This window comes from Haliaeetus albicilla, chromosome 9, assembly GCF_947461875.1.
Source record: "Haliaeetus albicilla chromosome 9, bHalAlb1.1, whole genome shotgun sequence".
Taxonomy (NCBI): Eukaryota; Metazoa; Chordata; class Aves; order Accipitriformes; family Accipitridae; genus Haliaeetus; species Haliaeetus albicilla.
The window spans coordinates 26493620-26514991 of NC_091491.1; the positions used below are offsets into that span (position 1 = coordinate 26493620).

At 37.1% G+C, this 21372-nt stretch overlaps 1 protein-coding gene and 1 long non-coding RNA gene across 11 annotated transcripts in view; one reads left to right on the forward strand and one right to left on the reverse strand.

Moving 5' to 3' along the window:
• Window positions 1–21372, reverse strand: part of TFDP2 (transcription factor Dp-2) — a 64038-nt gene that overhangs the window by 10668 nt on the left and 31998 nt on the right. For 9 of the 10 annotated variants that reach the window (XR_011326181.1, XM_069792218.1, XM_069792217.1 and 6 more), the window contains 8 exons: window positions 20967–21070; window positions 17086–17207; window positions 14567–14614; window positions 13024–13186; window positions 12350–12496; window positions 9848–9916; window positions 8054–8205; window positions 4046–4212 (listed from right to left, as the gene is read on the reverse strand). Coding sequence is in view for 9 of the 10 variants with exons in the window: in XM_069792218.1 (XP_069648319.1) it covers window positions 4046–4212; window positions 8054–8205; window positions 9848–9916; window positions 12350–12496; window positions 13024–13186; window positions 14567–14614; window positions 17086–17207; window positions 20967–21070 (972 nt within the window). In the remaining variant the exon portion in view is untranslated. The remainder of the gene's footprint in view (window positions 1–4045; window positions 4213–8053; window positions 8206–9847; window positions 9917–12349; window positions 12497–13023; window positions 13187–14566; window positions 14615–17085; window positions 17208–20966; window positions 21071–21372) is intronic. The other variant, XM_069792220.1, reaches the window with a different exon arrangement.
• LOC138686859 (uncharacterized) lies at window positions 6342–15812 on the forward strand. Its single transcript, XR_011326183.1, has 3 exons — window positions 6342–11785; window positions 14332–14525; window positions 15312–15812. It is a non-coding gene; the product is annotated as an uncharacterized lncRNA (long non-coding RNA).

Consider the following 21372-nt stretch of genomic DNA (forward strand, 5'->3'; position numbering starts at 1 on the left):
TATTAACATTTTGGGATAATAGCTAGTTAGCTTTTCTTTTTGAAGAGCAAGGTGAAGGTAAATACGGATTCTACACAGAGGGCTGAAAGAAGGTTCATAGATGCACATCCCTGCCTTGTACTTTCATTGCCTTGTATTTCTAAATTCTATTTTCCAGTGGGCTCTGAGAAGCCAGGGAAAAGAGGAAGTGTGTGAAAGAAGGGGCATTTAAGAAGCCATTTCCTGTCTGGAAAAGACTGTCAAAAAATCTAAGTCTGCCTACAATGAGAAGACTTACTATTTCTAGCAGAGTTGATAAATTACTAAGAGCTACATTTAGGAACCAGGGAAAGCAGCTTGGAAAAAACTTCCCAATGTGGTACAGTTCAATATAAGAGTGTCATCCTGATTATGAACTAGGCATATCTTGCAGGAGATATACTTGGTAGAAATTTGTACTTTACATGAGAAGTCTCTAAAGGAATACCCTCGATAGCCTTTAGCAGTTAATGCAAAAGTAAAAGTGTTGCATAGGATTATTGTTGACAGTTGAACAAGCTCATTCATTCAGTAGCTACTCTTATCTCTTCAGTTCCAACTCCAGCCCATTTTGCAGCCAAGGCTTATTACGCAGGTAGATTGCAGAGCACTTCTTCATGCAGGGAAGAATAAAAGTGTTGTAATCTAGAGATCCTAAACTGCACCACCTTCCCTGCCCACTGCTTTAGTGGGATGTTGTTACCACAACCATTAGTGTCTCAGAATTTTTGTTTCCTGCTTTTTTTATTTGTAGTCTCATTTTTAGCAGCGAGGACTCAACTGACAAAGGCAGGACTTGGTTTTGTGTTAACTGCCTGTAGTATATGCATGGCTTAAAAGGCACAGGATGTTACTCTGGATATGGTTCTACAAGAGCTGATGCTCGTCTCCATCAGTGGCATGTTTCTGTTCACCTAGCAATCTCACTCCCTCCTTTACACTTGAACTGTTCTGGTTTGAGCCTGTAGCTAGATATTTCTACATGCTAAATTGTCAGAAACTCCTCCGCCAGATAAAAAGCCTCTGGTTTAGTACCCTGAACAAGCTCATGAAGAGGGCAGAGGAAAATTAACTGTGTCAAAATGAAGAAATGGGCAGCAGTGTGTATTTAGGATTGTGACCCTGGGATGCCATCTTAAGCTGGTGCAAGTGTCATGTTTGTTAGAAAAAAACATTGCCCCTTCCATAGGTATGAAGCTGGCAAATACTGTGGTTGTAGTGCAGTCTGTTGTATGTCCATCACTTTTTCTAGATTTCTGACTTAGCTAAAGCAATACTTTAATGTTAACTTTTACTGTAAGTTATGGTTAAGCTGCTGTATCTTCTACTCTTACTCCCTCTTTGGAAACAAGAAAAAGTAAGGTCAAATCATGTCAGTTTTAGAAGTCTGCATCAATTACGACAATCAAGCAACAGAAAAATGTGTTACAAACATCATTTAAGATATACATAATACTTTATGGTGTTAATATGCCCTAGGTTCTGCTGATTTCAGTGCTAGTCACGACACCTGAGGATCGTACCAATGTAGTATTTGAAATACGTATTAAAAATACTCAACACTTTTTGCTAAAACATCATAAACCCTATAGAAAACCTACAAGACACTACTTTTATCAAATTAGGGCACTCAAAGAATGGCTAAAACACATGATCCTCCTGCAAAAAAAAAAATACACTAATAAGGTTTTGATGCATACATCAGTTCAGCAGTTCCAAGCAAATTATTTGGCATGTTTAATGCAACTATAAGTTACTTTTTCTTCTTTTTTTTTTTTTAAAGCTGGGATGGTCCAAGTTTTCTTTGTTAATTTTGAATTTCTTTCATTGAACTGGTTAAGACTTGGATTCTTCCAACTGTTTCTCCAGCCCTATTAGCAAGCATTACAATACAAACTATTGTTAGTGCATGTAAGTTAGAAATTATCTGAAAAAAAGATGACCAGGCTAAGGTCAAACTAACATCGTATGGGAAATGACTTACCTACTTAGACATATTAGAACAGGACTGGTTTCTACAGCAGTTGAGTTCATGGAGTCAACTAGTGTGGGAGAGCTTTTTAATCTTGGTTGTAATAAACTTACTTGGTGAATAAATGAGACCTTGATTTGCTTTTCTTGTATAGTAGTGACTGAAGCCAATGTACTTAAAGGTGTGATCGTGAGAGCTATGGAAGTAATGATGAATTCTAAAAACCAGTGATAAGCCTTCCACTTCACTACACTGGCAGTGTAATAAACAATATCTAAAGACTGCCAAGGTTAAAGGAAGTTGTACTTAACCAAAAATATGTAATCGGGCAAATGATGGCTTTTCAAGTATTGTGCAAAACATGTAAATCTGTTCCCCTTATTTGTCAGTTACTGCCATTAGAAAGCTCTACTATGCAATTCATACTCTTAACTGTAGATTTGTGTTGTGTAATTAAGTAGCAAGAACAGACAGAAGAAACCTTTAAACTAAATGTACATACCATAGTAACAACACTTCTGGACTAATTTTTTCCAGAGGCTGAAACAGCTGAATGTAACCCATGTCTGAAGAGTACATTACCTGCTTCAATGCATTCTGAGTAAAAAATAAAATCAATACATTTCTTATGATTAAAAATCTGGATAGGTTTCTGGCTCCTGGTCTGCTACTAGGGAAATAACCCTAATCACAACATTCTTTAAGAATATGCAATCTTAGAATCTGTTTTTTTCTGTTTGGTTTCTTTGAAACAGAGTACTATTTGTTTCTCACTTGCACAGGAACATCACAGTTGTTTTGCCTTTAATGCTTTCAATAAAAAACCCCACCAGCAGTACATTGGTGTGACTGATCTTTTTTCAAAAGAAACTAAAATGGACTACTAATCACTAGTTAAGACATGTAGTTTCATTGCTTAATCTTTAAAAGCTGGTTTTACTCAGTAAATAGTGTAATGACACAGGGTTTTTTGTAAATGTAAAGAAACCCTATTCTCTGAAAATAAATTAATGCAGGTTTAAAATGAAATAGAAATTTTAGTTTGCTCTTCAATACATGGGAGCAATTAAGTAACTTGAAGACTGCAACACTATTAAAAGATGTGGGTTCTGCTCCTTTCCTGTCTTTTACATTGGTGGTAAATCATGTGGTAAATAATAGTTGAATGAACCTGCAAGGAACAAACCCAGATGACTTTCAACATCTCTTTTTGGCACCAGTGCAGCCTTATGAAGACTTGGTGTGTAATTTCAAAATTGACCAAAATTAAAATATGAAATCTTAGTTTGAAATGTTAAAGCCATTTAAAATGTACTAATTTTAGTGAATGTAACTGAATTCTAATTTATATCCAGCAGAGTTTTACCATGACAAATTTTAAGAAACTGTTTCATTCTTAATTCTCTCACATAGCAAAATCAAGAATACAAAAACACATGTTCAGCTTCCTGGCTACTTAACTCTATTTTTCTCATCAAAACAAAATAGCATTTTTAATATAAAGTGTGCATTTAAAAGATCCTGACATAAAGATTAAATGTTCCAAACAGAAGGGAATCAACTTTAGGAAAGTGTAAAAAAAAAAAAAAAAAAAAAATTTAAGTCAAATGTTTGAAGTTTCCAACTTCCCTGTGTGAAAGACACAGTTTTATACTACTGTAATTTAAACAAGTCCAAAGCCTAGTTAGCAGAGAAGTCAGGGCAATAGCTTTGTTCCCCCTTTCCTCAAAAATGAAGGTCTGTATACAGTAGTTCATTGGGTAACATTTCCTTTATAGATGAAATCCCTCCAGAAACCTGAGAAAATATTGGGCTGAGTTTTAAGCTTTGTGAATCAAAAATTTTTGAATTCTTAAATCAGTGTGAATTAAGTTTACAGGACAACTATGATAAACCTTCCAAAATTAACTGTAAAGCAACTTACGTACCAACCGTACTAGCTCCCATATAACTTCAAACATTACATACCCACGTAAGTGAATATTAAATTTGCTTCAGTTAACTGATGTTATGGATTTGATCAGGAACAATATTTAAAAGTCTCATCTAACTTACCTGTGATGTAGCCTTCTAAAGCTTTTGGCACCAGGGATTTTGCAGTTCTTAGGTCCTCAGCTGAGCATTTGCCTGCCTCAAGCCCAAAGGACATTCCCATTCTCTTCAGCACCTCACTGTCATCATGAATCTCAAAAGTGTTATCGAAATTAAAGAGGTATTCAAATCTGCGTGTAAAAAGTCAAAGTGAGAAGGTTTTGAAAAGAGTACAGCTATGCTTTTTTTGCCTATTTTTCCTTTTTTCTGGTATGCACTGAGGTAAGTGTCTAGATTCTTCATTATCTGTAAGGGTCCTTAAGGAAAAAAGAGTGCAGCAAATGCTTTTTCACCTCTGTGACTGGCATGCCTACAGGGTTTAAAATAGCACTTTCTCAGTTAAAGTAACTTCACCACTGCAGGAAAAAAGTCTAAAATTTTCTACCTCATTAGACAGATTCAAAGGCGAACAAGGGGAGGCCTTGCTAAACATGAACCTTCACTTGTACCAAATCCAATACTTTTAAAGGTCACCTGCAGCCCTGTCACCAGAATAACTATTTTGGTTTTGCTTCTTTTACATTTCACTTTCTGTTCTAATGTGCAACACTCCTCCTGTGAAGTGACCTATTTTACCTCGGTATAACTTTGCTTTTTTGGGACGGATTTGGATGAAGCTAGCAAAGCAGTCTGTTCAGAGTCCTCTGTGTTCACAACCTACTATTTCTGCTGCAGGACTCTCAAAATGTTTTTCATGCATATAAAAGTGGAAATAGTCATATAAACTTAATATAGCTTTAAGAAAAGCAGGGGCATCTAGACTGGCCTTATGCTATGATCACAGGCTATTAAAAGCCTGGACAGCACTGGTCCAGGGATTACAATATAAGGCTAGTTCCCAGTACCTCATTTTCTGCTGACAAAATCTTTATCCCTGGAAAAGCAGCCCATCCATGAGATACGATCTTTAAAAGATAACACACTGCTGCGTCTTCCCTTAGCTCTCCAAGCTCGAGTCACATACAGATTTTCTTGATAGGTTTTTTTTATACTCATTTACTTATACCTGATCCAGTAAGTTTGGAAAAGTTACATCTTTTGTGCCTATACACAAAATTTTCATCTAGAAATCAACATGCTTTGTACTAGATGTAATTGTCAGTTAAAGGTATCCTTTCTTTTGTGACTCGTGTTACTTGTAAAACCTATTTTTTATGCATCTCTATTTATTTAAGCGTAACCACATTAAAAGGGAAAATAAGATGTGTCACTATACCTTTAAATGGTACAATTACATTCCTGCTACCTAGACTGGTGCAGCTAAAGTCACATAACTATGTTTACACAAATAGGGGATGGGAGACCAGTGTCATACCAAGTTACTACCAGCAAGCTGTGTACTTAACTAAATAATAACTGAATTCAGCTTTTATGGTACAGGATTAAAGGCTGTATTTATTGATAGCTCTGTATTTCTCCTCCCATATGTTGTGGTCAAATACTGGATGCTAGAAAGGAGCATAACTCCTTTTTCCTCCCCTGCAAGTTTCCAGACAAAGAAACTTACAGGAGCATTTCTCCAGCATAGTTTCTAGCAACCTGCAGCCTCTGACACAGGAAGTCCCTACACTTCTACCTTTGCCATTAATAGCTATCTATCTGAGGGTTTTTATTTCAGGGACTTGACATGACCCGTTTTTCAACTTATATAAACTTTTGGCATGAACAACATCAAATGCTATGGTTTGCATAGACTAACTGTTACAAAAACACTTACATCCTTTTTGTCTAAAACCTGTCACCTGGTATCTTCTCTTAATGTCTCTTAACTTTAATAAGCAGCTGCATTTCCTATTAGAATAGAGGTGTTCTAATTTTCCAAGTTTCTGATACATCTATTGTGTCTGAATGCTTGTTTAAGTATTCTGGTTCCTTTTTTTTCTTTTTTCCTAAGACCTACAGCATTTATATAGAAGCACCATTTACACGAGATACATTTTCCTGTTCAGGTGCCTGATCTTTTCAATGTAATATTTAACTTTTTCCTTTTTATCTGAAGACTCTGTTTTTCTTTACTCCAACTTCAGAAATGTCACTCCCACTATGCTGCTGGGCACCCGTCTGCCTTCTCACACTCTTAACAAAACTTGCCCAATGACCTCTTTGTTTTATATGTGAGAAATTTCATTCTGTTTTGGCTAGATAAAGCCTGTTCTTGCATAGGAAAAAACTTAGAAGACACAAACCTCATGATGCTAAATCCCCCCTATATGTACCATCTTTCCAAGCAATTATTTTCTTTTGGAAGATCCTCTGTAAATACAATTTTTATAGCTAATGTTGTGAGCTTATCTGTTCATTGGACTTTCTAACATCACCTGCTGCATCATAAATACTGACCAACCAATGCTTTTTATAAATGTTATTTGGGAGAAGAAAGGAAAATGGAAGCCCATACAACAGTGGGTTAGTAACTGAGGTTGAAACCAAGTGAAGGGCAAGCACTCAAGTTGACCAGTAATGGGGTTAGGCAGCGCAAATGCTCTCCAATAAACTACAGAATTTGAATTCTCCAAACTGAGTCACCACTTTCACCAACTGCCTTATTTAGCAGATCACTGTAACAGTGGTTTAAACACTAGCAGTTTCTGGCACTGTTTATTTATATACTGGCACTGCCACTAATCAGTTGCACAAATAATAACCACAGTGGAAACCTTGTTTAGTTTGGGTTAATTGTTGTACACCTAATGATCTCCAGTTGACAGTAATATTGAAGCTGGGTTATATAAACTTGAAATATCAACATTAAATAAATTTGGTGTGCTCATTTCAAGGAGTAGTGTTTTCTTACAGTTTGAGATTGTAGAAGCATGTTACACTTCTCTAGATCCCAATGCCAGTTCAATGTCCAACAACTTCAAAGCAGTAGTCTGAAGTTTCAGTATGAAATCATTCAACTTTGTAATGACTTCAAACCTAAATATACAGCACTGTTTAAAAGTGCAGTAAGAACTCTATAGTATGCCTATAAAATAAGGGTATAGTTAAGCTAAACCAATATTGATCCTAAAATTCCCAACTTGCTGAACTGCAGTGCTGATGGGAGTATTCCAAAAATTTTGTCACAGAATGCATTGCACTTCCAAGTCCAATTTTCTACAAAAATTCAACTTTTAATAGTACTGCTTTTTTGCATGTTAGTGTTTAGGTTACTAGAGACTGTCTATTTTTGCTTTATGTTAATTGACTTGAAGTTCAATATGGGATTTGTATACCACAGAGTGAAATCTGTAACCTACACTATTAAAGCAAAGCCAGCTATTTTCAGCTAATAAACTAGTTGTGATCCAATAAACAGTTAACAGTACCTCATACTTTCAGCCATATTTTCACAGGATGAAGAGCATAAGCACCCCTAAGTACGTATGTGGAAGATTTCCAGATTATACTAAGAGTGCAACTATAACAGTTTGCTTACAAAGACAGTATTTCAGATTTCTATGTAATTTCCTTCCCTTTTTTCCTTCAAAGAGCTAGGTGCAACCTTTTTGCTATTCAAAGTCACTTCCAAAGTTGTTGTTATTACCTCTAGGATGTTACTTATGTTACATGGATCACCTTGTGTTTCTGACTAAATACATCTATGGTGTATTAGGAATAAGAATTCAGAAGCACTACCACATGGCTTCATTAAAATCTAGTGCTGTCCTAGTATATAATTTCATTCAGTTATTTCTCCTGTGCAGTGAATGCTCTTCGAAACGTCAGTCTGAAGTGCCTTTTACAACAGTGAAAGTCAGCCTGTTTTAACTAGTGGTTGTAAATCAACGTTGATAAACTTATTCCTATTACTGCTGCAGTTGTATTAAATATTAAAAACAAAACAAAACACCCCCCTGAAGTGACAGTAGCAAATTTAAATACATAATTACTTTTAGTAAACTAGAAAAATTTCTCTCATTTGTTCAAAGAAAAATTCCAGTCCACAAAGAAAATAAAATTCTAAAAATTGATTCCACAAACACTCACTTATCGCTTGATATGCTGCAGTCTATAACTGTTCTTTTGCTAGTGTTGACTATTAAGAAAGGCAGCTGTATTGTTGAGTTCAAAGCTGGAGGGCCTTGATTTTGTTGTTCATTTTGCTGATTTCTTTGTACCAAGTTTTTGAATGCTATTTGCTGAAGAAAGAAAGAAAGAAAAAACGATCACTGGCCATGAAAGAGAAGACATCAGTGTTTCCAGGAAGTGTAACTTCCTAGCTCTTATTTACCAACTCTCAATACTTCCAGTAATTTTCTGCCAAAAAGTAAGCGGCCTGACTTCCTCTTTGCACTAGTGAAGCTCACCAGGAACAGAAGTTAAACACAAATTTTTCGCACATATCCTAATGGCTATGCCCCCCTCACAATCCCTGGAGCAGAAACAAGAAAGGAACAATAAAGCTTGGGGGAGAATGGTTCCCCATTTCTTTTGAAAAGGCACTGGAGTCAGAGGTCTTCTCTGTTATTTTACATGCATAATTACCTCAAACTGGGAGCTAGTTACACTGAAGCAAAAGTTAACAGAAATTACAGCATTCCCCCCCTTCCCATGATCCATATTCTCTTCCCCTTCTCATCCATCACCCCCTTTTCTCTCTCAAAGAGTGAGTGTTGAAATTCTCCTCTGAATGTTTTTAAACAGGTGCCATTCGTGACACCACTTGCTCTCTCCTGAATTCTTGTATCTGACTGCATATGTATGAAAATGTGTGGGTTTAGGAAATGTTATTTGAGGGATTGGAAGTCTGTACGTACCCACTTTGAGGCACTACTTATTCCACTCAAGGTGAAGATGGGTAGACAGAATCCCAAAGGACTGATAAACCATTTGACAATGAACATAATCAAGGAAATAATGACAGTTGTAGATAGTAAGGGAGTGCAACTCTGTCATTTCCAGACTAATAGTTAAGAAGGCCTGAGTTGCCTTATTTTCACCGGGTTAATTTCATGTTACTCTTAGAGAAGCTGCTAATTTATTAGGTTAGATAGATAGAATCAGAATTGTGCCCTAAGTAGAGAAACAGGTTTTGGTGATAAGAAAAGGAGAAGCATCAGATATTTAAAAGTTTCTGTGCATATCTAATTACATGAAAATTGTATCACTATAGTTAGACCACAAAAAAAATACAGCCTTATTGTCTGTAACCTCATAAAAAAGTTTGATTACATTTAAATTACTGAAAGTCTGCACAGACCAAACCACTTAAGAATGCTGATAAATGTATTTTATAAAATGTTCCTTTATAAGCAAAGACGGGTTTGAAATGTACTTCTGCAATCAAAGCCAGAACTCAAGTCATCTCAAAGGTGCACCTCGGAATGTAAAAGAGCTGGATTTGCCAGCCTTCCATTGGTTAGGATCCAGAAATGTCTATCTCCCCCAAAACAACTCTGTACATATTTACACAAGTCCAGTTGTAAATATCATAGCTTAGAATCAGAGAAATTTTCCAGTAAGAACTACTCAGAGAAGGTAACGCTGGGGGGGGCTTGGAGTCAGCCAAGGGGACTTGTGAGTTGTTTCCATTCCCACTAATGTTGACAAGCTTCAGCAGAACACTTACAAAAGCTTGTGGCATGCAGATGCAGCATGCTGTTTTACAATAGGTAAAAATGAACCAGAAAGTGAGGGTAAGAGGTCCCCCTACTAGAATCCAGAAAGGTCACAAGTGTGAAGCTTTTCTCCCTAGTATATCATAGCTGCTAAATAAATCCAGCAATTTGATAATTGCTAAAATCGGATAATTTCATTTATAGAAAAAATAATTAAATATACCTGCAGCAGCAGTTCTTGTAGTTGGGCTCGCTTCTGTTTTATCCTTTCAATCCGTTTCTGTTTTTCTATCTTAAAATACAAATGTAAATGCATCAAGATAATTACTTTGTTATCTTGTCTGTTCCATTTTGCCAAACTAAACAGGCTTTAGAGCTATACCAGTGTGCTAGCACCATTACAAAAATCCATACTTTCTTTGTAAATGGTGGAGAATTCCATGGCATGGTAAGTAAATTTTGCACAAGTCTTTTCAGCCCTACCTGTTTGCCATGTATTTTCTTCTTTTTCAGACTTATCGCATTGTCACATGAGTTTCTCCATAAAACAGGTCTGACAAACTGTAATTTCTTTCTTTGTCAACAATTTTAACTTCAGTAAAGAATCAATTATTACAAGAGACCGTATTATTTCCCCACCCATTCCTCCTCTTCTGTACTATGCACTGAGCACCGATGAGCACCAAACTAAACGTTTGCTTGAGAGGGTGCTTTGGGTTTGTTTTTTTTTTCTTCCCCTCCTGCCTTCCACTTTTTTGGAATTGTGCATGTCCCTTCCACTGTTCTAGCTGCAAGCTGCTAGACATAAATGTGTGGAGACTGGGCTCAGGATCATCACCTGCATCTTTCCAGTGATCTCCACTTTTTGTTTGGACCGCTCATTTGAGACTTGATTAAACTAACAAGATTTCAGCAACAAAAAGGGGGTAGAGGTAACCTTTTCTACGTGAGCACAGAATCCATTTCTTGCAACAGTTTTCTTAATGCCAGTTAATGGGGCAAAGCTATCCTCAACCTAAGTATGCAGTGTTTGGGACAGCGATAGTACTGGATGCCTACTGACACTGCAGATACAACCAACAGTATTTTAAATAGTGTTCTGGGGGAACACTAAAGAATTGGACAGCAGTCATCATGTTTAAAAGGTATTTTTCCTCATCATCCTGTTGGTGCCAGCACTGTATTACTGCTCCCCAAAATACTAAAACCTTAAATTACCTTTTCATTCAACCACTGAAACTAAATAATGCAGTCTTTTAAAACTTAGCTGCACTAAACCCCCCTATTTTATTTACAGTGTTGCTTTGTGGTGGTTCCCCCCACACAGACTTTAATGTTTTAAATGCTTCCTTCAGAGCACAGTAGATTACTTTCTTTTCTGGGACAAATATGTAACTCTTAAAACCAATAAACTATACAGATAGTATTTAGACACGGTTTCTATATAACAAGCTTTTTTTGTACTGCTTTCTCATTTTTGTACTGGTAATCTTATTATGGAATTACACTGTAAGAAGAGTTGGCTGTTTATACAGCTTTAAAAGCAAAATTAATTCTGATTTTCACACCGTGAAAATGCAGCTTTATTTTCTGTTCTTTTCTATTATGTCACAGGAAGCAACATTTTAAGAAAATATGCCTGGCTTCCATTTTGTGCATATGTAATTAGAGCCTGAAACAGCAAATAGCATACAATCATTGTAGGTGACACAATGAAATTCAAGTTCCGCATTTGTAACAATAACCTATGCTGAAGATAACGCATTCAGGTGAATGCATGTAAAATGTAGATTTATCCATGATTGAAGAAAAAAAAAAAAAAAAAAAAAAAGAATCCTGGAGTATAATGATTGAGCATATGCATACTCCTTGGGGGGATGTATTTTCCAAGTTGCTGTAATGGACAAGGATAGTAAAAGCTTTTTTCCTACCACATCTAGAAAGACAACTGATGTAAATGAACCCGCACAAAATAAATTGTTCTGTACTAGAGAGGGACCCCACCTGGCTTTTAAGATATTTAGTGTCACAAGTATCACAAATACAATACATATTAAGGTGTATTTACAGATAGTTATTACAGCACTCTCTAGTAAGTACAGTAACTTGTGCTTTTTATTTATAGAGCATTTGGCCTGAAGGACAAGCAACATTTGTGCATGTAAGTTCTGGCATCCCTGCAAAAACACAGTAACTCCTAGCCTGCTGGAAAAATAATGGAAAAAACCAAGACATAAAACTTCTTTTTTTTCCCTGCCAGTTCATAGCTAGTATTTGACATCCTAGCAAGAATTATTTTTCAATTTAATTTCCTTTGAATGGCATTTCCAAATACAGACATTAATAGAAAATTCATCTCCTTTCAATTGTATACCATTTTGTAAGCATAACTGCACTATAAATTCTTTTGACTTTCTTCTGGTTAACTCAGGCTACTACAGACTTTGATCTTAAAAGTAATCCCTGATTTAATCAATGTCCATTTTTGTAAGGTAAACAAGTTTGGGTTTTTTAAACTTCATGTCATGTATACTAAATAAAACTGAACTAAGCGTACATAAATGTGTCCTTTCAGTCTTCAAGTATCAAAAGTTCTATTTTCATAGTGGGCAAGAATCAAACCCAGTCTGGTTCAAATTGAGAAAAAAACCCCTCTTCTAAAGTAGAGCAGATCTGTTATCACAACCTGTGAACTATATAGAATTTCCCATCTACCTCACCTTACCTCTAGATTCTGACATTCCTGAGCTGAGTTTGTAGGAAGGCCAATCCATCTGATTTCCTTCTTCTCCTTTGAAATTATGTTCATTGCCATCAGGACATTAAGGGCATCGTAAACTCTCCGTCTAATATTTTTCTGATCATAAGCCTGCTAAGAAAACAATGCAGCATTAATTACAAGAATTCAAAAAGGAGAAAAAGATTGAACACATCCTTCATAGATATGTAGAAAATAAAAAGGCAAAATGGCAGTTTAAGTCAGAGTGGTATTAAAAGATGATGCCTTCATCTGTGCTACTCCCTGGATCCCACATGAGCATGTTTGTTTGCACATGGAAGCTTCAGGCCTGCTTGAAGCCTCTGTGCAGCAGATTCCAATCACGGCAAGTCTGTTACAGTTGAAAAGCCTGGCAAGACCACATACGGTGTGTACAAGAGTAGCCTTTTTTTAAAGAGAATTCTTCTGGCAGACTTCTCTATTTTGTTTATAATTTAGTGTGAGTTCAATTCTTCATTTTAATTCTATATTTTTAATTTTCAGAGGTTAATTCTTTATATTTGGGAAGTAGTTAAGTGAAGGAAAGTATGGAGTGTGGCAGGACAGTCCAGGGACAGAATTCCATGATAAACCAGACAATTTTGTAATGGTATAACAAATTTCAACACATATTTGCTTACCGAATCTGTAGCTAGGTGGCTGTTAGAATTTGTGAATTCTGATACCAGCTCATCAGCAACTTCATTGTATGAAGTTGTTCCTTTACGTTGAACTTTTTCACATACTTTCATTGAAAAATGCCTCAGACCCTTCCCATTTTTATCTCCTTTTTTGCTTCTCTTACTGGAAGGAGAAAAGTAATTAATACATTGAATGGTAACAAGCTACTTTGCTACACAGCAAAAGGTCTACCTTTTGCAACAGGAATCAGAACTCTTGACATTATGTACTACCTAAAAGAAAAATAAAACTGTTCAGCTTTTTTGAATCAGATTCTCGCTTCTTACAAGTTGGCAAAAAAAGTACACTGGAGCCCTTTCCCAGTGATTTCTACACTGATAGTATTTGAACACATGCTACTGGGCAGATGCTTAAAAAACTGGATTTGTAATTCATCTCCAGATAGTTTTACAAAAGCAACCAAAAAAGGGGGAAAACCTCACGGGGTGTTTATGTGCCTGGAAGCCAGATTTACAGGAACCCTCGTGTTTGTGCTTAAAATAGAAAGGCTCAGACATCCCTATTTACAATACAGCAGAAGATACCTTAATTCTCCTAATGACCAAAGTTTAATATCTGTGCCATCATAGTTAAGACTGAGATACAAGAATCTCTTTTGTGGAGAGTAAGTACATATTCATTAGGTTTTATGGTGCCAAATTAATAACTGGCAACTGTCAGGGTTATTTTCCATTCACTTTCTTCCTCCTGAAAAGCAAGAGCTTAGATAATGATAATGGAAAAAACAGGAGCAATTGGTTTTATCACACAAACTAGATTTGGATGCGTATTTCAATAGAAGCCTTTAAAAAGCTCAGCTGTGGTGGTGTGTTTGTTTTGTTTTTTTAATTACAGTTTTACAAGTTGGTTTGATAATATGTTTCAGGGAGATCTATTATTTTACAGAAAAAGGCCTAGTTCTGTCAAGAGTAACAAGCTAAGGAAAACATTAAAAGAATGCTTTTCAAAATTTTGCATTTAAGAAATTTTGTATTTAAGAAAACAGAACACTGGAAAGAAGGACAGAAGTAAAGGAAGAATGGAAAGGAATACCAGAATATTTAAAAAAACCCAACACTCCTAATCCCTACGCAGTTATTCAATGTGAGAAACCCCCAGTAGGTAAACAAATAACACCACCCTGAATGCATTCAAAGAAGTTTTGGAAGCAAAGGAAAAGATCATCTGTTTACAAGTATTTGTCACACTGAAAACTAGAACAGTCCTGTTTCTGAAGATGTGTTGTGTTTGTTTTTCACAACTCCCAGTATCATCTGTAACAGCAAATGTATTTATCAGGAAGTGATAAAGCAAGGAGTAATGCGTTAGAACTAACTATGAGGAACAAATAACACACAGCATGGAGGAGTGAAACCTGCTTTCATATGGAGGAGTGAAAACTGCTTAAAGTGGGAACTGGACACCCATCCCTCTGAAGGGCAGATCTGAAGAAGTAAACCAGGTATGACTGTATACATAAAATACATGTTCAGTAATACTCACCTTTCTGAAAAATCTGATTCTATGAATTCTCGAGTCCGCTTTCTGTCCCTAAGAAAAGACAATTCAAACTTAGATGAAAATAACATTATACACTTAGACCAACAAAATCAACGTATTTGTGGCCTAGCTGGGTACTGATGTTTGCTGTTACCTGTATACTGCAAGGGGAAAATGGCACACACACAGCTTGACAGAATTTGAGAGAAGGTGGCTAGGACTTTGGGCATGGTCTGAGCTCAGTGCCAGGCAAGTTCTGTTCCCAATTTTACCACACTTTGCCCATATGATTTTAGGGAATTCACTTCATTTGGAACTATAGGAAGTACTGACATGAGCTACATAACCAAATCCCATCAAAAAGGAGAAGCTGGGCTCCTTTGAACCTTCCTACTTAAAATTCCTCCATGTGGAAGAAAAATGCCTTTAAACAGCACATCCTATATTTTCAGGACATTGATTGTTTTGGTACCTTTAAACAAAAAACAAGGTAAAACACTAAACATGTTCACGTTAGAGCTGATGCATACAGAGCTGAAGAGAGATACTCTGAAGAAGTAGCTGACATGATTGGCAACTGCTACTCCTATGCAAAATTCATTGCCGGTTTCCTTATCATACTGTTTATTAGCTACAGCAAGCGGACTGCAGAAGTTGTATTCCAAACTTGTCTTTTATTCTTGCAGCTGATACAATGCACATTGCTCAAGAACTATTGGTAAATTACTTCACATTGTTAACCCTGCAGGTTCAAAACCAGGTCTCACAGCACATACTTAGGCAGCTAGAAACCTGACAGCATTATGAAGGGAGCTGAACAAAAATGATGGACTTGAAGGTATGTGCCGTGAAAGCCTGTGTGTATTTGGTTGTGCGATCCAGAACCCATCAGCAGACGTCTTTCTCGGCAACAACAGCGGGATTTTTGTCTTTGGCAATCCCTGTCCATGGTGCTTAACCGCTCACACTGCGCAACTGGGGGTCCGAGTGCAGCGGAGCTGGGGCAGGGGGCTGGAACGGCAGGGAATGAAGAGCTGTCCCCTGATCTGTAAGCCAGGCTGCCAGAGGCTGTATGGAGCCCTGAGAATGAATACGCTCTTGTCTCATTTGATTTTGGAAACAATTTGAAACCTGTGAAGAGGAGTAAACAACGGGTAAAGCAAGGAGTCTGGACTTGCAATCCTCTGGGAACCATCTTCAGCAAGGGCTCACCGCTTAGGTTCCACAATACCACAGACCCTTCCTCACCTCTGTTGTATGGACTTCTGCAGGGATCAGTATTGATTGGTCAGTCTGGCGAACATCTTGTTCCTTTTTATCGGTGAAACAATAGTTGGGCTCAGTAGAAATACTGTGTCTAGATTTTGACTGTATACAAACAGAAGGATGGTGCTTCTCTCTGGGAATCTCCATCAATTGCGTTTGGATGAAGCTTAAGAAAGCTAATGGGCATTGATTCTTCGGTTTAGCAAGCTGTGAACAGACACTATAGCTTTTCCCTCCTCTGGGTACTGAAAGAACTTCAGCCTGGCCTCCACATTTCACAAAATTTGCAGAAACAAAGTAATCTTTGACAACTCCTTTTTCAAATCAGAACTAAGTGGATTCAAAAGGTATTTTGAGGAGATAAACAGATACTCAGAAAAAAAATCAAGCTTAAAAACTGCTCAGCTGGGCATGCAGTTTTTTGACTCTATGGTAAGAATATAGCGACTGGGAAGTGCAAGCCTCTGACAGTCCTTGCTTACAGCATAGAAAGAAGAAAGTCAAGGCACAAACAAACACTATACTGTCATTTCTGCCATGTCCTAGATGCTCCATTTTCCCACCTCTAAAGCTGGAAAGGTACTACTGACTTCCACCACCTGTTTAGAAAAAATTAACCCAGATACAGAAAAAAATTACTTTTTAATTTTCAGAGGCAAAGCACTACATCTGTCTTGAGACAGATAAATTCAGCAGTATGGGGATTAAAAAAAAAAATTAAAAAAAAATAAAATCATGAAATACTGTAAAGACCAGATTTCCTTAGAAGAGATGAAGATAGTCATGTTACTTTGGAGTACCTCAGAACCCCAAGAAAACCTGTTTCTACTGTAAAATAGTAATAAAAATACAACATTGATTACATTCCAAATTTTTCATTAAGAGCTTTATTCTTAAATGCCTCTTGGAAGTGTTTTTGACAGTCTCTCCTCCTGTTGGCACCTGCTGATATGCTCAACAGCAAAGCTACTTGGATATCCCATGAACTTAGGAAAAAAATAAAGGCTTCTTTTAACAGGACTCACAAATTTGTGACTTTCCATTTTCACAAAGAAACAGACAGTGAAGTGACTGGTGCTTGTAATTCTGCATTCACATGCTCCAGACATCGAAAGTGCATAATAGGCTAAAGAGCATACTCCTTTTAGTTGTGCAAGAACTAGAAGCCATAAGCCAACATACAGAAACATCAGTATAAATAAAGGAAAACATCAGCACAGATCCTCAAACATCTTTAAATAAAACAAAAATCTTACCCCGGGACCCAGCCAGAAGCTTCTGTTATGTGTGTCTGGGTGACCATTGTTGGAGCTGGGTTATATGGACTCCCAATCAGAACACTCCCTGAATTGGTCAGTCTTTGTGATGTGCTTATGATCTATGAAAATTAGAAATAAAACCCACAGATCTCTTAAGAAAACAGAGGTTACCACAGCCCAAAATCCACACTAAGCATGGTACTAAGGAAAAAAAAAAAATTCTGTACCAGATGCAAGCTGCAGTCAAAATATACAGAACAGATGTCATCAGAAGACCTTCATACATGAAAGTAATTACAATGCTGCTAAGTTTTCTACTAATTGTACCATATTACTGTATAATTCATATGGACAAGATCTAGACAAATAATTACTAGGTATGGCAGATAGACCTGTACCTATATACAACTAGTTGTTTCTCTGAGAGTATGTCTAGGCAATTTCTTGATCACTGTAATCAATAAAGCCTCCTTTCCAATGGATTTGTCTCTTGCAATCATCTGTCTTTGCTACCAAAGACAATCTGAGCTGCAGGCAAAGTATTCCCTGCAGTTTCTAGCATTCACAAGATCTCAAGACATTCTAGCAAGCTAATAATACAACATTGTACCTATGGTATTAAATGTAAAGTCTGTACAGTATAGATAGAATTTAAATTTGTTCAAACATGGTGAAATTGTATGTACAACAGTTGTTAACACTAAGACACTTGGTCTCAACTTTGAAATCATATCTAAGTTCATTCTTTAAAGTAGGTCATCAGAAGAATTCAGATTGTATTTAAAAACAAAACTGTTAATTAGTTAGTCTTTAAAATAAAACACATTTTAAATTATTTTGATTCCAGTACGGTAAGATTCATACCAAAGCTTCATGGACAATGCTTTTTACTCATATATCTTATTTTGCTTTTTTAAACTGTATTTTACTTTACTCCATTTGTTGGTGACGTTTTGAGTATCTACTGTACTAAACTTTGTAGTTTTGCTTTACTACTTAACGTACCCAACACCCATGTTCAGTACATGGCAGATACTTTGTTTGGTATCCATCAATATTGTTTAAACAAGTAGGAAAAAACAGTATCTGAAGAATTTCCCATTTCCTTAGCTCACTGAGCATTACTTCACGTCCCTCTTGACACCACGCTGTGATTGCATGTATGTATTTTTTATCTCAAAGACATAAATTTATTTATTTTTGCGAGTGGATAGCTTGACAGAAACAAGTGAAAACAGAAATTTAGGAAAACCAAAACACAGGTACAAGTTAGGTATTTACTGGTTGATACTGGAGAACAAAAGATCCCTGGCTGGCTGCTTTACACACTGCATGCAGGCACAGGAAAGGTTATCAACTTACTGCTACATTGGCTTGAAGTCAGAAACATTTTGTGATAGAATGATTAATTTTTAAAAGCTTAAGTTCAGCACTGGTGAGAATCAGTAATGCATTATTTCAATTAAACATGAATCCAATCCAGTAACTTTTTATACCAATTTCTTGCAACACTATAAATAACATTTATTTGCAGTAAGCATATGGTTCTGCCAGCATATGGCAGATGCATGCCATAGAGAAAAGATTTTAAATATTTTGCATACTGAAATGCGTTTCACCACATTCCACCCTCTCTGAGGTTTGCTCTATTGATGTCTTGTAAATCACAGACTAAATGTGTCATAAAGAGTATTTTATGTTCGATCGCCTCATAATTTTCCTGTGACAGCCTCATAATAAACTGAGGGGGCAAAATCACTTTCAGGTGTTTCCAAGACCGACCTGTCCAGTATCTTTCTATCCCTTGGTGCCATCTTGTGGAGACAGACACCAGCAGCACACTCTCCCAAGAGCCCCTTCCCCCACGGCAGCCACACCGTGTTTGATGGGCACTTAGAGGCAGTAGTTGCACAAGCACCAAAAATCCACCTGTCTACAGCTTACTGTTAAAGCTGTAAGTTCTTGGATGCAGGGACACAGATGTCATGGGTATACAAATCAGTGTTGTTTCAGTGTCACTTTTAAATTTACTATTGAATGTTTGCTTTCACAGAAAATGCTACACTGTATTTTCAGAGTACTAATTCCATCTTAACAGCAAACATACTTCCAGTGTGCCTGAAGTAATCACATAAATTCAGATACCAGATAGCATAAAACAGAAAAAGAGAACCTCACCCTAATTTAGCAAATAGACCATCTGTAGGACGTTAAATCCCTGTAATTAAACACTAGCATTTTATCAATAATACTTAATGCTGTTAAACTTACACCTACAGACTAAATCTAAAGAAACTGTAACACACACCCGTACACAAGAATCCAGCCTGCAAATTGTGCTGATTTTACCATATGCACAGCCATAGCCCAAGGGATTCAGACCAACAGTCACCATTCAGCCAACAGCCCACTCCCCTGATCCTGGGGGCAGTGTGCTGGTTTGAAGGACCTGGAGCAGCCCCAAGAGCTGTAACCTACAGCGGTTAAATAAAACTAAAAATCCCTCGTGGCAGCAGGATGTTGCTAACACAGGTGAGATGCCAAAGGAGTGCTAACATTCCCACTGTTAAGAACTTGTGAACATTCTCTTTTGAACGGTCTGGCACACGACACAGCCGAACACTGGATGTCTTCGGAGGCCTGTGTTAATGGCTATTTAATAAGAAAATGTTTTCTTAATACAGATCTATCCTTGCAAAGCAGCAGAATAAAATAATTTTAAAAATTAAATAATTTAAAAATAAGAATAAAAATAAATGAAATAAAATGTGTGTCTCACACCACGCAGTAGCTTTTGCAACTTCTACCTGCTATAGAACCTAAACTATAACTGGGGTTCATTTAAACCAAAAGCAGGGCCTTGAGCAGTCACTCGTAAGAGTAGGAGCTGCATTAACTGACTGCTCTCCCCTGTTCTTGGTTATTATTTATTGCACTCACAAAATACATCTTTTGTAGTAGAACTATTCCAGTGAAACGCTACAGGGCACATGCTCCAGCAATACTTGCCATCAGTACCAATGCACTGAGGAACACTGTCCTCTGGTGGGCAGCATGTGGCTAGTACTTCAGATGGAGAGTTCTGCAGTGGGGAATGCAGTTGGCGGCGGGGGGGCTGGCTGTAATGCTTCTGCCCATCTGTCCAGCTGGGCTAACAGCCATTGAAGAACAGTAATAACTGCTGATGTGAAAAAGACCCAACACAATTATCTATAAAACACATCAAATGGTTCTTGTACTCAGGCTAAGTGCTTGGCAAGTAGGCATCAGGTTACTAGAAACAGTTCACTGTATTGCCTATTTAGTTCTCTGGCCACCAGAAACCCAAAAATTTTTCTCAAAACCAGATCCAGAATCCCTGAAACAGCCATATATGTTCATATACAGTTATTATTGACAGGAAAAGACAGTTTTAAGAAGAGCAGTTTTTAACAAGTTAAAACTCTAGCGACACATCCAAGACATTTATTCTGGCAATGCTGGAGATTTACTGGTGAGAACACGACTCAAAATATTCAAAGACTGTCAATAATGTTCTTAATGAGATTTTTTTCTTAATATACTTTTGAGTAATAGTTAAAATGTCAACTGGTAAAGTTGTTTCAATTTCCATTCAGTGCCAGGAAGATAGGTATCCCCTAAGGTCACATACAGGATCGTTGTTGGGAGTGGCAATTCTGACATGACAAGCTTGCCATACCCACACGTCATCACGTTTCCATCCAGGTGGGGCACTTGAGCAGCCTTTGCAGCCAAGGCAGGAAGCTGCAAGTTCCTAACACTGTTCACATCTTTGTTTTTCGTGTTTCCTTATTACATCAACAGGAAGTCACACAGCTAGTTACACAAGTTAGCATTACCGGAGTTGCAAAACTTACCATTTGGGGTCCAACATTCACATTGATTGGTCCTAAGGTTTTTGGCAAAATCTTAGTTGGGGAGTTGGTGCTGGAAACTGGTAATGTGATTATTGAAATATTACCTAAAAAGAGCAGTAAAAAGAGTTTTAAATGACTTCCTTAGTAACCTATGAATAACACTGGCAAATTCTCACATCGTTTTAACACATTGGAATTGGGTTAGCTTTTTTGTTTTGTACACTGCAAATACACCCTCATGTAACAGCCTCCAGACCTTTTAGCAGATCTCACAAGGACACCTCACAAAACTACACCTTCACTATTTTACCTTTATAATTACATGTTAGTATTTTATTTCCAGAAATAATTTCTTCTTGCCTAAGACAAAGAGCACACAGCCTGCCATACCTCAGCATTAAAAGTT